General features: G+C 37.9%; 1 protein-coding gene across 1 annotated transcript; it reads right to left on the bottom strand.

Annotated features, from left to right (window-relative positions):
- Window positions 1-12,154: 12,154 nt before the first annotated feature.
- On the bottom strand, window positions 12,155-12,811 carry LOC106774843. Its single transcript, XM_014661874.1, has one exon. It carries the CDS (start codon window positions 12,809-12,811, stop codon window positions 12,155-12,157), a length of 657 nt encoding a protein of 218 aa, XP_014517360.1.
- Window positions 12,812-14,810: the final 1,999 nt, after the last annotated feature.

Here is a 14,810-nt window from a genome sequence, read left to right as displayed (position 1 = left end):
TTCACCATAGACATGGGGGAACTTTATGAACAATGGAAGAAAGAATGAGAATGGAAGCCTAAGAATTGGGAAAAAAGAACTTTTGAGATTGTTGACAACACAAACTCTATATCAGTCTAGTTTTTTATGATGAAAACACTTTGCTTAATAACAATACACATGTTGCTGCATTACATGTTCTTATGCTATACTGATTGTTATATTTGTTGAACATGTTTGATGTACTGTGTTGTATGTTCCTATGTTGATTGTTTGATATATTTGTGGAACATGCTTACATGATTATGTGCAATGTGAAATGCTTTATCACATATGTTTTACTGCACATTTTTTAAAGTGAAAAACCACAAGCACTTTCATGAACTTATAACTGTGTGACAAAGTTATAGTACAATCAACTACATTATTAATGGATTCGACTATGCAAAAATCTTTGTACAGATTTTGAGAATCAGTGCTTTGTGATGTTTTGAGTTGAAAAGAATTTCAAAGTGTTTTTAAAAGTGTCAGTCGACTTTGTCTGGTTTACATTCGACCGTGTTTTTTATCTGATTTGGAATTCGGTTGTGCTATTGCGCTCCAACGACTATATTTTTAAAAAGGTAGTTAAGCATTGATGACTTGGTCAACTGTATTAAATGTGTGTTGATTTTGGTTGACTGAGAGGTACTATGTTGACTGTTTGTTATAACTGTAATAATACAGTTGACTGAATTAGCAGCCTATTCGACTGAGAAACAATCTAATTGAATGAAAACTATAAATTGGCTGAACACAAGTTGTTCAGAGACTTTTGATAATCTAACATTTTCATTCTTGTTTCAGATTGAATTCTCTATGATAATAGCTCCAAGAATTCTCTAAGAAGACGGGGGTGATCTTTCTTGAGAAAGATTCAAAGGGAGATAGCATCACTTAAGGCTTGGCATCCTTTGAAGACTGCTACATTTGTTGAGACTTGGCATCCTATGAAGACTGCTAGAATTGGACCTATTGTGATACAGGCGTTTCACGTTGAGGATTGTTCGACGTGGTGTTCAGATTGCAGAAGAGGGGATTCTTGCTGCAAGTCTGGTTTTTGGTTATTGCACCTATATTTTGGTTTAGGGTTAGAGAGGAGATTTATATTTTTGATGTGAGGTCTTCTATAAATTCCTTGTTGTAAAAACCGCAACCATTATAGTGCATTTTCTTCCTCGGTTGGAAGGACACTAGATGTAGGCATTGTTGGCCGAACCAGCATAAAAATCAGTGTTTGATCTCTCTATCCCTACACTCTTTAATTCCAATCGAGTTTACTTTTTACGCAGTCAACTACGTTTTTCCGCTGCATATAAATTTTCATTACTTGCATTTCAAGAAAGGTTAAAAAGCTTTGTACTTTTGATAAAAGATTGCGAAAAGATTTTGTATTTGAAACATCTCCAATTCACCCCCCTCTTGGTCTATAAATGAAGCCTACCTGTTTTCCAACATGTAAAAGTTTATACTTTGCTAAAACGATTTTAAAAAGACTCTGATTTTGAAACCTCACCAATTCACCCCCCCCCTCTTGCTGTTGAAACGAAGCCTACCTATTTTCCAACAAACTCCACAAGTTCTCATCTTGTAATCCCAACAGGGCAATCCAATCTTCAATAGATTGATAAACGTCTTGATCAATATGATGAACACCATCAGTGCAGAATTTGACCAAACAGTAAGTGCAAATTTCTTTGTCCTAAAGAAACTCTTCAAAGAAAGATCTCCTTCGTCTTCTTGATGAGTTCTTGGAGCGTTTTCACAAAGATCACAATCTGAAACAACATATAAAATTGTTAGAACAACCAAAGTCTTTGTGAATTACAGAATCACGTCTATTTATAGTTTTCTATGAAACAGACGCTCCTTTAGTCGACTTTGCCACTAATGTAGTCGACTGCCATCAGACAGTTATATCAGTTAAAACAAATAGCAGCAATCATAACAACCAAATTGATTACGCATTTAATTCAGTTGACTTGCATTTAATGATTAAACAAACAATTGAAATATACTTGTTATAGCACATAAGCATTAACAGAATTTCAAAACATTAACTAACTAAGTCAAATTCCCTACACATGCAGTCGACTTTAACACTTCAAATCAGTTTTGAAAATCTTTTCATTGCAAAATTACTCACAGCACTGTTTTAGAAAATATGTGCAAAGTCATGAGTTTTAATCGACTCACTTCATAATGAAGTCGACTTAAAACTTGTTGTTTTGCCACACAATATAAGTTCAACAAGTGCATGTGGTTTTCTTTACTGAAACATATGTTATGCAATCACAAATGATGTATCAAGTATAAAATCAATGAATATGCATACATATATGAAAGTCAACACAAACATGTTCTTCAAGATATCATTCACAATAAAGATTTGAACATGTAACACATAACAATACATGTGTTATTAATAATGTGTTGTCATCATCAAAAACCAGAACACCATGAGATTAAGGTTTAGCTAAACCAGTGCTTCCCTTATGAACAATCTCAACAACATTGGTCATACTGTTAGAAATTGTTTTTACAAAAAGGTTGGTGTTCTTAAAGGCTTATACAGATGGATTCCTAAGGAACATCTTACTGCAACTAACAATCAAGGACCCAAATTGAAATGGGTACCTGCATCAAATATTTGAATTATTTGGTAGGTTAGCAACAATAACTGTGACATGTAGTGAGAACTCAAGGATGAACTAACATGATTACATCAAGTTTCTTGAGTATCTTCAACTGGTAACAAATATCATCTTATTGCACATGCATAAAAATTGTTTGTTTGATGATGTTTGATTGTGTGTATGATTGGTTGATTTTTTGTTTGTCTGTATTGATGTGAAAATTATTTTTACGACTTTTAATTGATCGGGTTATGAGTACAATTGATTGTATGTCTCTGTATGTATGTTTCTGTTTTTGAAAACCCTCTGTCATACAATAGTCAACTTAGGATTTAATAAAATCGACTTTGTCTCTCTGTTTTGGGCTTTCCAAATTTGAAATTTCAAAGTGGATCTAATTTTGCTGAATGTAGTTTGCGTCCTTAAATATGATTATTGGTCTCAAGTCTATGTCATGCATGCTGTAAACATAACCCTTATTTTGTTCAAGAAGTCTCTACACTCTTCACAAATCATGAAAATGGCCGCCTCTTCATCACGACCAGGAAAGTGATCTGCTTCTGCAAGAAGAGTAGCAAATTCGTTTGGGTGGTTCAACAATGATGATCTAAGGACTGACTTTATATGCAAATGGGGCTTCAAGGAGGTAATCAGGTACAAGTGTATAAGTATTCTTTTCTTCCACAATGAAGGCTTAACATTTCAAGAATGGTTGGATAAACCTGGTCTAACAAAGTTTGTTGAACTTCGTGGGGATTGTTATCCAAACCTTGTAAAGGTGTTCTATTCAAATATAAAAAGGGAAGGAAACAATCTTATATCAAGAGTAAAGGGTGTATACATCTGCATGGACTACTTCATTAGGAAATATGTTGACTGCAACAAGAAGGGTTGAAGGCACATCAAGGTATTCCAGGTTTCTATAAAACTCAGTTATACATCAACTTCTTGAAGAATCCTGATAAGGCAGGAAGATATGAGTCCTTTGGCATTGAAAATTTGAGTAAGGAAGAAAGTTTGTGTGCCCATGTGATCACCTAGATATTGCTACCAAGAGGTGAACATCAAAACCTATTAAATGGTGAAGATATATATTTGTTGTATGCTCTACAAACTGGAACTCCAACAAGCTGGGCTTTCGTGATTGGTGATCACATGCTAAGGTTTGCAAAACAAAATGACTATTGTCTTCCTTATGGTGTCTTTATCAGCAATATATTAAGAATGCAGAATGTGGATCTCACTAATGAAAGAACTATCAGCTGCAACAAAAAGAATGTGCCAGAGAAATTGTTTTTGGATTCTGTGGGATTTAGAAAAGTTAAGGAAGGTTGGATATTCAAGAATGACGACGTTCCAGGTAATGAAGAAATGAATCAAGTGAACATTGACTCATCCATATACAAATTTCGACCACAAACCATATTTGAAAAATTTTTGGATGAAAGGTTCAAAAGACTTGATGGTAAGATGATAATGCTGCAAAAATCATTCACAGAACTGCATAGAAAAATGGACTATGCACTGAGGATATGATGGAATCCTTCCTGACATAGTCCTCTTTCTCGTATTTTAACATTTCATTGTATCTGTAGCTTAGCTTGGGTCATTATAAATACCTTGCTCCTCTATTGTATTTTCACTTTTGAGATAAATGAGAATAGAATTTTCTAAATCAGAAAAATATTCTCTCTTGAAAGACATAGGCTAGAAAGTCCAAAGACTCCCTCTAGCCACCTTCCAAGGCACACTACCTTCATTTTCATTTTCCCTGAAATTTCCACCGTGCTTCTCTTTCATCCGCGTCACCATTGCCTCCATATTCTCTCTCCAAGCACGCGTCTAGTCAGAAGCCACGTCTTCCACTTCTTGTGCCAGCGCCACATCATATTTCCTCTCACGCATCAGAGACCATTTCACTCTTGCATCTTCTTCGTCGAGAGTAAGTGATGGGTGTCACAGCCCACACAAATTTGATTGCATATTAGAAATGCAGTATAGCTAGGAAGTGACTCCTAGGTCGTCTCTCAAGGACCAAATCGTGGTTCGAGAATCAGGTCTCACACGAAGTTGGGGGGTTGTTGAAAAGTTTGTGAATGCAAATGACTAAATTAAAATGAAATTTACATGCACCAAGCATAATTAAAATCATTAAAGTGAACACTAAAAGTAAAATAAAAATAAAAATAAAAATAAAAGATAAGTCATTAAAAAGAAATAACATGGCTGACCATTAATTAAACATGGATGGCATAAGAAAAATAGGCTTAAAATTTGATAAATATGAGAAATAGCCGTAAGCACCGTGAGAATAAAACTTCAATGCCAAATTAAAATAGAATCAATACTTAAAAGCAAAAGGGCTTCACTCATTCACACTTGGAAACGTCCGCTGCTAGCTAAGGTTTTTTTTATTCTTAAACCAAAGCTAAAATGAGATCACGCTTTTCTAGAACAAAGGAAAGGAAAAGAAAATAAAAGGCTTCTAAGATTCATCAATGTGCAACGCTTCCAGGAAAATGTGCTTACCATTTAATAAAGAAAGAAAAAAAAAATACCACAACGTAGAAACAACATTCAAAGCTAAAAAAAACAGTTCTTCAAAGAAAAGCCAAATCAAGGTGGCTGCTGCATTTCAATCTTCATCCGTAACAGCACATGATCAAGGCAAAGAAAATGAGCTTTTCAATTGAAATAAAAAAAATGTTCCAGGCCGTGACATTGCTCCTATCCCGTGGCATCCATGAGTTACTTTAAAAGTTAAAACTAGCTTGCAAAGAATTAAAAAAATTAGCAACTCATGCTTGTACTGACTGCAGTAGCAAAGAAAAAGAAACAACGCCACCTAATCTTTTCTAGAAAATTAGGGTTGGTAGGTTCTAATCGCTAGGGCAATGTGTCATCTTTTAAGGATGAGGGGGGTCCACCCAAAATAAAAACCCTAGGCCATGTGTCCTATTATTTGGGCCCATCATAAATTTTGCCAACAATGGCCCACAATGTAAAAGTTTGTCTAAAAAAACTAAACTTCTAAATAACAATTTTGATTAATTCTAAACTACTAAATTAAAATATAACTAATTCTAAATTGTCCATGTGGAGAATCTTGAATTAATTTGTCTCCATCCCAATGCTCCAAAATATATCTCCAAAATTTTCCCTACAATTAAAAATGCAAATAATTAGCTCAAAAAATCCAAATTAACTAAAATAAGAATTTCCGATCAAATTAAGCATAATTAGGAAATACGGGAAAATACCGGACAATTAAGCACAATTCCCTGATTAAATTCGGTACAATAAGCTAAGCGAAATCAATAAAATATTGACTCATCAAAATAGACCACACTTATTCTTTTGCACTCTTGGGCAAAATAAGGACGCAAATCAGGGAAGAGTTCAACGGATATCAGGGAATTGACATAGACTCAGCACACAGAAAACAAAGACTGATATACTCATGAAGTCATCCAAGAAACAAAATTACATAGTCCTCAAGAAATCTTGACAAGGAAAAAGCAGTAGACAATATTGAACACAGAATTAGAGAAAACATATACTCTTGAAGTCATCCAAGCAGTTCAAAGCATGACAAAATGATCAATCAGCTTGAGAAGTGAATCAAAAGTACCAGAATCTCACAGGTGCACACTATCAGTGTTTCTCTCAAGTGTCTAGGATAAACAATTTCAACTCAATGCACTCAAGAAAGCAAGGAACAAACAGTCTTGGCAAGTCTCTAATATCAACACTCAAAACATGCATGTTCAAATCAAAAGGTCTTTTCATGGTTGTAATGGGGCCAAGGACAAGGGAGGATAAATATGGATAAGAAGCTACAAACCAAAAGAAATAAAGGAGCATTGGGGAACAAGTGAAAACAAAGTCAAATCACACCCAAAACCTCTAATTCAATCCTCTTCTTGACTCCATTATTCACAATTTTTTTTTTCATTTTTCTGTATTATTTTTTTTTTCATTTTTTTTTCATCTTGTCTCTTTTCTTTTTTCTCTATGAAGAACACAACTGTTTGAGACAAGACATATAACATATTTACAAAACAAACACAAGAAGAGGAACCAACTAGCCAATTCTCTGAATCTCCCAAGAGACCACACTTATTCCCAAAACAATTCCAAAGCTCCAAAATTCCCTAAGGTTAAGGTAATCATGGTTTTTCACTTAGGGCTAGTGTATCAGCTTCAAAACAAAGAAATGGGGAAAGCATAGGCTCAAAAGGGCTATCAAAGGATTAAAACAGGGTAGGCTCATCTGGCTAGAGAAGCTCAAGAACAAAACTGCCTTAATGACTTTCAAACATGCATATCCATCAAGAATTATCAACAGAGTCAATTCAAGGCATATGTGCAAGCAATCAAGAGATATATCACACACAAGAAAGAATATCAAGTGGTTCAATTCTCACACAGGGTATTTCTGTCACAATCAAATCAACCTCTCAAACATCATAATCATCTTTCCAAGCAAAGAAAAGCAAGGATTTCAAGCCAATCAGAGTATCAATGAAGTGAAGGAAAAACCGACAACCTAAACAAAGTCCAGAAATCAAGAGAAACAGGTAAAACTGTACACAAGACAAAGCAAAAACTACCTAGAAAACAAAAAATTTAACGCAAAAAACATAAAATAATAACGAAAAATCAGAATCTCCCCCAATAGACCACACTTAAACAACACAATGTCCTCAGTGTGTCACAATTAGCAGATCAACAATCAGAACAGTCAGCATATATAGAAAAAGTGAAATAAAAGTGGGAAAGGGGGAGAAGAGAAAAGAAAACTCCCCTGATCATGGTGGCAGTTGCCAATTTTGGACTGTCAGGGAGATATTCTCCACCACTGGTTTCAACAAGGAAGTCTTGAGGAGGAACTGCTTCAGCCTCCAATTTTGATCAAGCAGGGAGATGTCCTCCACAGTTGGATCTAAGAAGCAGTGATTGTTGATGAGCGGGTTCAGCTAGTGCATATTAATCTTCAAACTGTTGTGTATACTGGCACCTTTGTCTTCCACCATGGGTGTGTGTTGGTCAACTTCATGTGTACCTCTTGCAACATGGTTAGTGCAATATGGTTCCACAGAAATGACATGCAGGGGTATAACACCCAATCCTAGCGTAACAAGCTGACCCTCAGATATACCCTCAGAACATGAATCACTTTCAAATTCAGAAGCAATATCAACAACAGAATCAGATTCATGTTTAGTGCATAGAGACTAAACATTCAGACAAGATGGCAAAAGTTGTTTCTCATCATGCAGAGAGGGAAAATTAAAAACAGGTTCATCAACAACATAATCATCAACATACCTATCACTAGCATCATCATCAAAAACAGAATCAATCATAGGTATGTTTACCTTCACTTCCCTAAAGATTGGTAGAGTGGTGGAAGGTGAAGATGGTCTACCTATCTCAAAAGTGCTGCTTATATCTGCCTTTTCCTCAACAATTTCACTCCTTGGAGAAGATCTCTTGGCTGCTTAGGCTCCTTTTTATCCAATCTAGGGTTTGTCTTTCCATTCTTCCATCATTTTTCATCTAGTTTCATCATGACAATGGTGAACTAAACCCTTTTGTTGTTGGGGGAAACAATGTAATCTTTTGAAACTCTCTTTTATTGAAACTCTTATTTATATATATGCTTGTCGTATACTTTGATTATCAATTGTTGGGTTTCTCATCTGCGCTTAATGCTTTTGTCGTTTAACTCATTCGATAATTGTTGTTTGTCTCTATTGATATGGGAACGTACAGTACTGTCATGAACTGGTGAGAAATTCCTTGATTAAGCAATACCGCATAGGGATATGGGGGTAGGATGATCAATTGTTTTTGCTTCTGTTTATAATGCATTATTAATTACTAGGGAAGGCTAGGGATAGCAAGCGAGTAATTAGTAATAGGCTATTTTCGCCGAGGGATCGGGTTAAGGGTAGACTAACAAAGTTTGCATGACAATTAGATAACAAAGCAAATTAAATAAGAGGAGTAGATAAGAGAAAGTGGATAAGATGAAATTGTAAACCCCAACAACTTCATTCATCCATAGTCTTTTTCTCGTCAATTGAATCAATCGCATTTGCATGTTTACTTGTTGTTTCTTGCATCCAAACCAATTAATTTCTCTTTACAAGTCTTACGATTTGAATTTGCATGAACGATAAGGCCTTCGAGTCCTTTGGGAAGAAAGATATTGGGTTTAGCTATTATATTACTTGATACGATCTGATACACTTGCCACTTTGTTAACAATCTGCATGGTTAGACAGTTCACTATCATTTTGCATAAGTCGACTAAACTTTCTTACCATCAAGGTCATCAGCTCTTTGTCGTCCATCTTTGTTTCTGTGATGTTTTTGTTTGTAGCTTTCAGAGCAATGGACTTTTTTTCTTCATTCTCCTCTTCATCCTTCAGTCTACCAAGTTCTAACTCATGTTCCCGTAACTTGCCAAACAAGGTAGCCATATTCATAGTTGTAAGATCTTTGGATTCAGAGATTGCAGTGAATTTTGGTTGCCAATTCCTGTTCAGGATTTTCAGAATCTTGATGTTGATCTCTTCTTTCTCAAAGACTTTTCAGGTGATTTACAATATGAGTGAATCGTTTTCGGACATCATAGATGCTCTCACCAGCTTTCATTCTGAACAATTCATACTCTTGTATGAATGAATTCTTCCTGGCTCTCTTGACTTCATCCGTGCCTTCATGTGTTACCTCTAGAACATCCCACATTTCCTTTGTAGACTTGCATTGGGATATCCTGAAAAATTCATCAATAGTTAGTGTAGAGGCAATAATATTTCTAGCTTTAACATCATACTGAGCTTTTCTATTTTCATCAATAGTCCACTCAGTAAAAGGTTTTAAAACAGTTTTACTATCAACAGTTTTTGTAGGCACATATGGACAATTCAAAGTGGCATAAAAAATTCCTTTATCTTGCGATTCAAGAAAGATCTGCATGCGAATTTTCCAAAAAGGATAGTTTTCACCAGCAAACAGAGGTGGTTTCTTTGTTGAAGAACCTTCACCAAAAGTTTGAAAATTTGAAGCCATCCCCAGGTTTTACAGTCGAGTAGAATAAAAACAGAGTCGACTAAATTTTCAAATATCTTATGAAAACCAGCTCTGGTGCCAATTGTTAGTAAACAGGTTGGCTTCGTTTTACACCAAGAGGGGGGGTGAATTGGTGTTAGTTCAAAAACAAAATCTTTTTGCAATCTTGGTATGAAAATTCAAAGCTCTTGATCTTACCTTGATATAGAGTTTGTGTTGTCAACAATCTCAACAAGGATGTTGTATGACGTGTTTGCATCCACCAGTAGGAATCTAACCCTTTTCTCATCACCCTCCCGGCCTGTGCCTAGCCACGTGCGTAAATCGACATACCCTCTAGTGTCCACCCTATCTCCTGCAAACCCCACTATTTGCTCGTGGAAGGGTATAATGAGATCGTCCGACAGGTCCATTTGTTGGAAAGTTTTCCAATACAGGATGTTCACAGAGCTTCCTTGATCTATGAGGACCTTGCCAACCTCGTATCGGGCGATCTCAACTGTGATCACCATGGGGTCATCTTGTTCTAGATCTGGGGCATGAAAGTCCTCGTCTGTGAAAGTTATGGGCGGCATAGACTTCCTAACAGTTCGTACATTGTTCACTGATCGTAACGCCCTGACATGGCGCTTCCTTGGGGATGAGGACGGTCCCCCACCAGCGAAACCGCTAGATATGGTGTTGATGCGTCCCCGGATAGGACAGTCGTGACTTCGGCTGCGGCTCCTACTTCGCCGCCTTTCAAATCTAGATCAGTTGACACCGTAGTGGGGTCGACGACTCCTGCTGCGATCACGGTCGTTTCTCCTGACTGGGCTTCTTCGAGGGCTTCGTCGTTGCTCGGTCGGCATAATTCCCCGGGCAGTATTTACATACTACTTCAGTTGGCTGATAACGGTTGAAAAACAATTATTTTCATGCTTCATTGGAGACCAAATTACACCATTTAAGGCTTAAAATGAGCTTAGAATCAAGCAAAACACGTAAGTTGAGTCAGTTGAGAGTCAAAAGCTGTTTTTAGAGGTATTATGCTTCTTTTGCAGCGTTTTTGATGAAAGTGAAGAATGGGGTTGAAGATGAAGGTCTTAGACTCAAGGACAAGGAAGAAACATGAAGAAAAGAAGAGTCCAGGAACCGCCCAGCGCCAAAATCCAACGCTGGGTGGCCAAATACGAGGATAAGCCACTGTCCGGCGCCCAGGCGGTGAAGCCAGGCAGTTCTACGACTAGAGGCAAACAGCCGGGCGGTGCAACTCACCGCCGGGCGGTGGCGCGGCTTGAGGGAAACCATCGGGCGGTGCAACTAGGCGCTGGGCGGTTTTCAGATGGGCCTGGACCTGTTTTCTACGATTTTTATGATTTGTTTGGGCTTGGACTTGTTTTCTATTATTTTTATGCCATATTTAAAGGCCAGAACATCTTAGGGTTTGTATATTTTGATGGCTTAGGCACAGAAACACACTTTTAACCCCTTTGGGGTAGATTTGGAGATGGTGACAACTCTCCTTTTCTCCTTTTTAGGGTTTGTATCTCTTTCATTCCATTATTCACCTAGTTTCTCCATGACGATGGAGAACTAATCTTATTTGTTGCTAGGGAAAGATGTAACCTCTAAACTCTCATATATCGAATTTCTTATTTATTTATATGCTTGTCGTATGCTTTGAATATCAATTGTTGGGTTTCTCATCTACGCTTAATGCTTTTATCGTTTAACTCATTCAATAATTGTTGTTTGTCTTTATTGATACGGGAATGTACGGTACTGTCATGAACTGGTGGGAAATTCCTTGATTAAGAAATACCACCTAGGGATAGGGGGGGTAGGACGATCAATTGTTTTTGCTTCCGTTTATCATGCATTATTAATTACTAGGGGAGGCTAGGNATAGCAAGCCAGTAATTAGTAATAGGCTCTTTTCACCGAGGGATCGGGTTAAGGGTAGACTAAGAAAGTTTGCATGACAATTAGATAACAAAGCGAATTGAATAAGAATAGTAGATTTATGAGAGTGATTGGGTGAAATTTGAATCCTAGCAACAAATCCATCTCATATTATCAACATGATCCATCCACTTTTGTGTTTAACCTCAATTGATCAAATTGCATTAATGTTTATTTTTCCATACTTTACATTCAAAAACTCTAAAAATATTTTGTTCTTATAGTCTTTATTGGTTAAGCAAAAGCACAACAGTTTAGTGCCGTGAGTCTCTTGGGAAACTGATACTTGGACTTACCATTTATTATTACTTGATACGATCTGGTACACTTGCCAATTTTTTAACATTGGCCTGCTCTCATCAGTTCTTTGATTCGGTCCCGAAGGGTGACACACTCTTCAGTGGTGTGACCCATATTCTGATGGTATAGACAATGCTTATTGCCATCGGTCCCGGGTGGTGTCGGTCGTTTTTTCAAGGGCAGGATGAGGTTATGTTTGGAATCGGGGTCCCCGAGGGATTTCTCTTAGCTTGAATCCTTTGGGCTTTTCGGATGGCCCTTCCGGCTTTTTTACCCTCTGCGTTCTCCTTGGCTTCCTGAGCTTCTTTCTTGTATGCTTGTTTCATATCCTCCACCCTTACCTCGTCGCCTGCCCGTTCCCTCAACTCTTCCATGGTTTTTGGACGCTTTCTGCATATGTTGTCCTTAAAAGGTCCCGGCCTCAGCGCCGACATCACATACTGGAGGGCGAGTTCGGAACTTAATCCTTTCACCCACCTGACCATCTTCTGATAACGGTCCATGAAGGCTTTCATCATTTCCTCCTTTCCTTGCTTTAAATTAGACAGTTTGAACCCTGTCGGGTATTGCGAGCGACTACTAGCAAATTGCTTTCCGAACATGACCTTCAATCCTTTGAAGCTCTCAATGGAATTTGGTGGTAACGAGTTGAACCATTCTAACGCCTCTCCCTCTAGCGACAGAGAGAAAGCCCGACACCATATAACACGATTCTCGGTTCGGAAGGCCATTCGTGTGGAGAATGCCAGCACATGATCCTCGGGATCGGTGGTTCCGTCATAAATACTCAGTTGGGGTGGAACAAAGAGTTCAGAAATGTGAACGTCCATAATCGCCTGCACAAATGGCAGCTGACCACATGTGTCCTCCTCCTTCACCACTGGTTGCTTGCTCACGAGGGCGCTTTCCACCCGTTCGGTTGTTTCCTTGTTTTTGTTCGTCTCAGTTTGCTCCAACTTCCACGTTCGGTCTGAAGCACTGCTATGTTCAATAGTGTTCTCCCTATGAGTTCGGCCTCCTCATCTCCGTCGATCACCTTCTCCTTGCCCTGACTCCCCTCCTTAGCTATACGGTCGGCACACTCCGCTCTCACCGCCGACAGCTCTTCCTCATGTTGTCGTTGCATATCCTCCATCTTTTGTTGCAAAATTCTTATCGCCTTTATCGGATCCTTAGCGGTCATAATCCTCGTGGTTACCATTTGGGTCTGGATCCTCGGCCCTACAGTAGGCGCCAAAATGTTCCGATGTGAGGTCGAGCTACACAAACCCTTCACAATTTCTCCTCTACAGGTCGTCCGCTCCTCGCTTATCTCCAAGTCGTTCGTCCGCCTCTCCCAAGGTTCGCCCGGGAGGATACCTGCTAAAGGCACTCCGATGCTTAAGTCAGTTCAAAAGTTCGATCGGTTATCAGAGCTTAGTATTAAATGCACAATAAATGAACCCACTTACCTTGGGCCTTTGACTTCTATTTATAGTTTTGGTTGTGGGATTAGGATTGGTATGGTCTTAATTGAGGCCCAATTACGGCCCAATAACCTTAAACCATGTTTTTTCTGATAAATTTATCTTACCTGGATCTTTCTTATGTTGTCCGCTCCTGACCGCTCAGTCGTCTTCTCTTTAGGAGGCCAACCGTCCTACCTGTCCGGTAGGCTCCGGTACAGTTTTTAAAGAATCTGATTCTATACAATTATTTAGAAAATATTTATCTTCAGTTTACAAAAATCGAGATCCTGTAACAAATAGTAAATATTACGTAGATTAATTAGTGCATGTTATGCATACCCATCTCTCGTTTTATTCTCTCTACATATATATATATATATATATATATATCAGCTTACACTGATATATAGTGTATTTCTTTTTCTTTGCTACAATATATGAAATCTGTTTTCTCTCTTATGTTATTTTCCTTATCAAAAATGATACGTTGACACTCATTTTTAACACAACTTTGATAACGTCACATGGCGTTCGTTGATTGGTCCTGGTTTTTGAAAGAAAACAATTAACTTCTGATATTCAGGTAGGGGCATAATCGGAACATAAGGGTTTGAAGATGCCAAAATTTTCATTTCGCGCTATTCATTTTCACGGTTTCTCTTTCTCTTTGCTTCACTCATCATCTCTGTCGTTCACTTGCTCTTTGGGTCTTCTCATCTTCTATTTCGTTTAGGTTTTGTCTCGCACCATTTATCCATCTCTTTCGGTCTTGGGTTTTCTCCTTCTCTCGTTTCTGTCGTTTTCGGTCCTGGGTTTTCTCCTTGTCTCGTTTCTGTCATTTTCGGTCTTGGGTTTTCTCCTTCTCTCATCGTCACTGCCGCTGTGTGGGTCAGACCATCAGTGTAGTGGTGTGGGTGGTTGTGTGAATCTTGCGAAAGGTTGGTGTGTCGTTGTCGTAGACGGACCATTGCGTATTTCATTGGTGGCGTGAACTACACTACAAAACTACTAATTATGTTCGAGTTCTGTCATGTTTATGTTTTGAATAAAACTTTGTTTATGGTTTCATCGAATGAATGAATGAACTACGTTGAAGTATTCAAAATGTTGTCTTATCTCCATCATGTCGTCGAAGAACTTTATTATGCAACCAAAATTTAAAACAACACAAGGTAACAACTCAAAATTTCACACGTGGTCCTCTGTGAACAAAAACTTGGCTCCCTGTGGTCAACTTTGTGTCCAAAACACAGAATCAGTTCGCGTAATCGTTTACCGGTGTCTTGTAAACGATTACAACAGCTTGTTTGGCTGCACCACTTTTTAATTACATGAAATTAAGTCCTTCAATACCCAACCAAGAGTAAACCACTCATTAGAA

This window comes from Vigna radiata, chromosome 10 (genome assembly GCF_000741045.1).
Source record: "Vigna radiata var. radiata cultivar VC1973A chromosome 10, Vradiata_ver6, whole genome shotgun sequence".
NCBI lineage: Eukaryota > Viridiplantae > Streptophyta > Magnoliopsida > Fabales > Fabaceae > Vigna > Vigna radiata.
The sequence above is the reverse complement of the archived record's forward strand: the minus strand, read 5'-3'. Positions and strand labels throughout refer to the sequence as shown.

Bases quoted from the DNA above. Each gene is read 5' to 3' on its own strand.
- LOC106774843 (XM_014661874.1), bottom strand. From the start codon at position 12,811: ATGGACGTTCACATTTCTGAACTCTTTGTTCCACCCCAACTGAGTATT.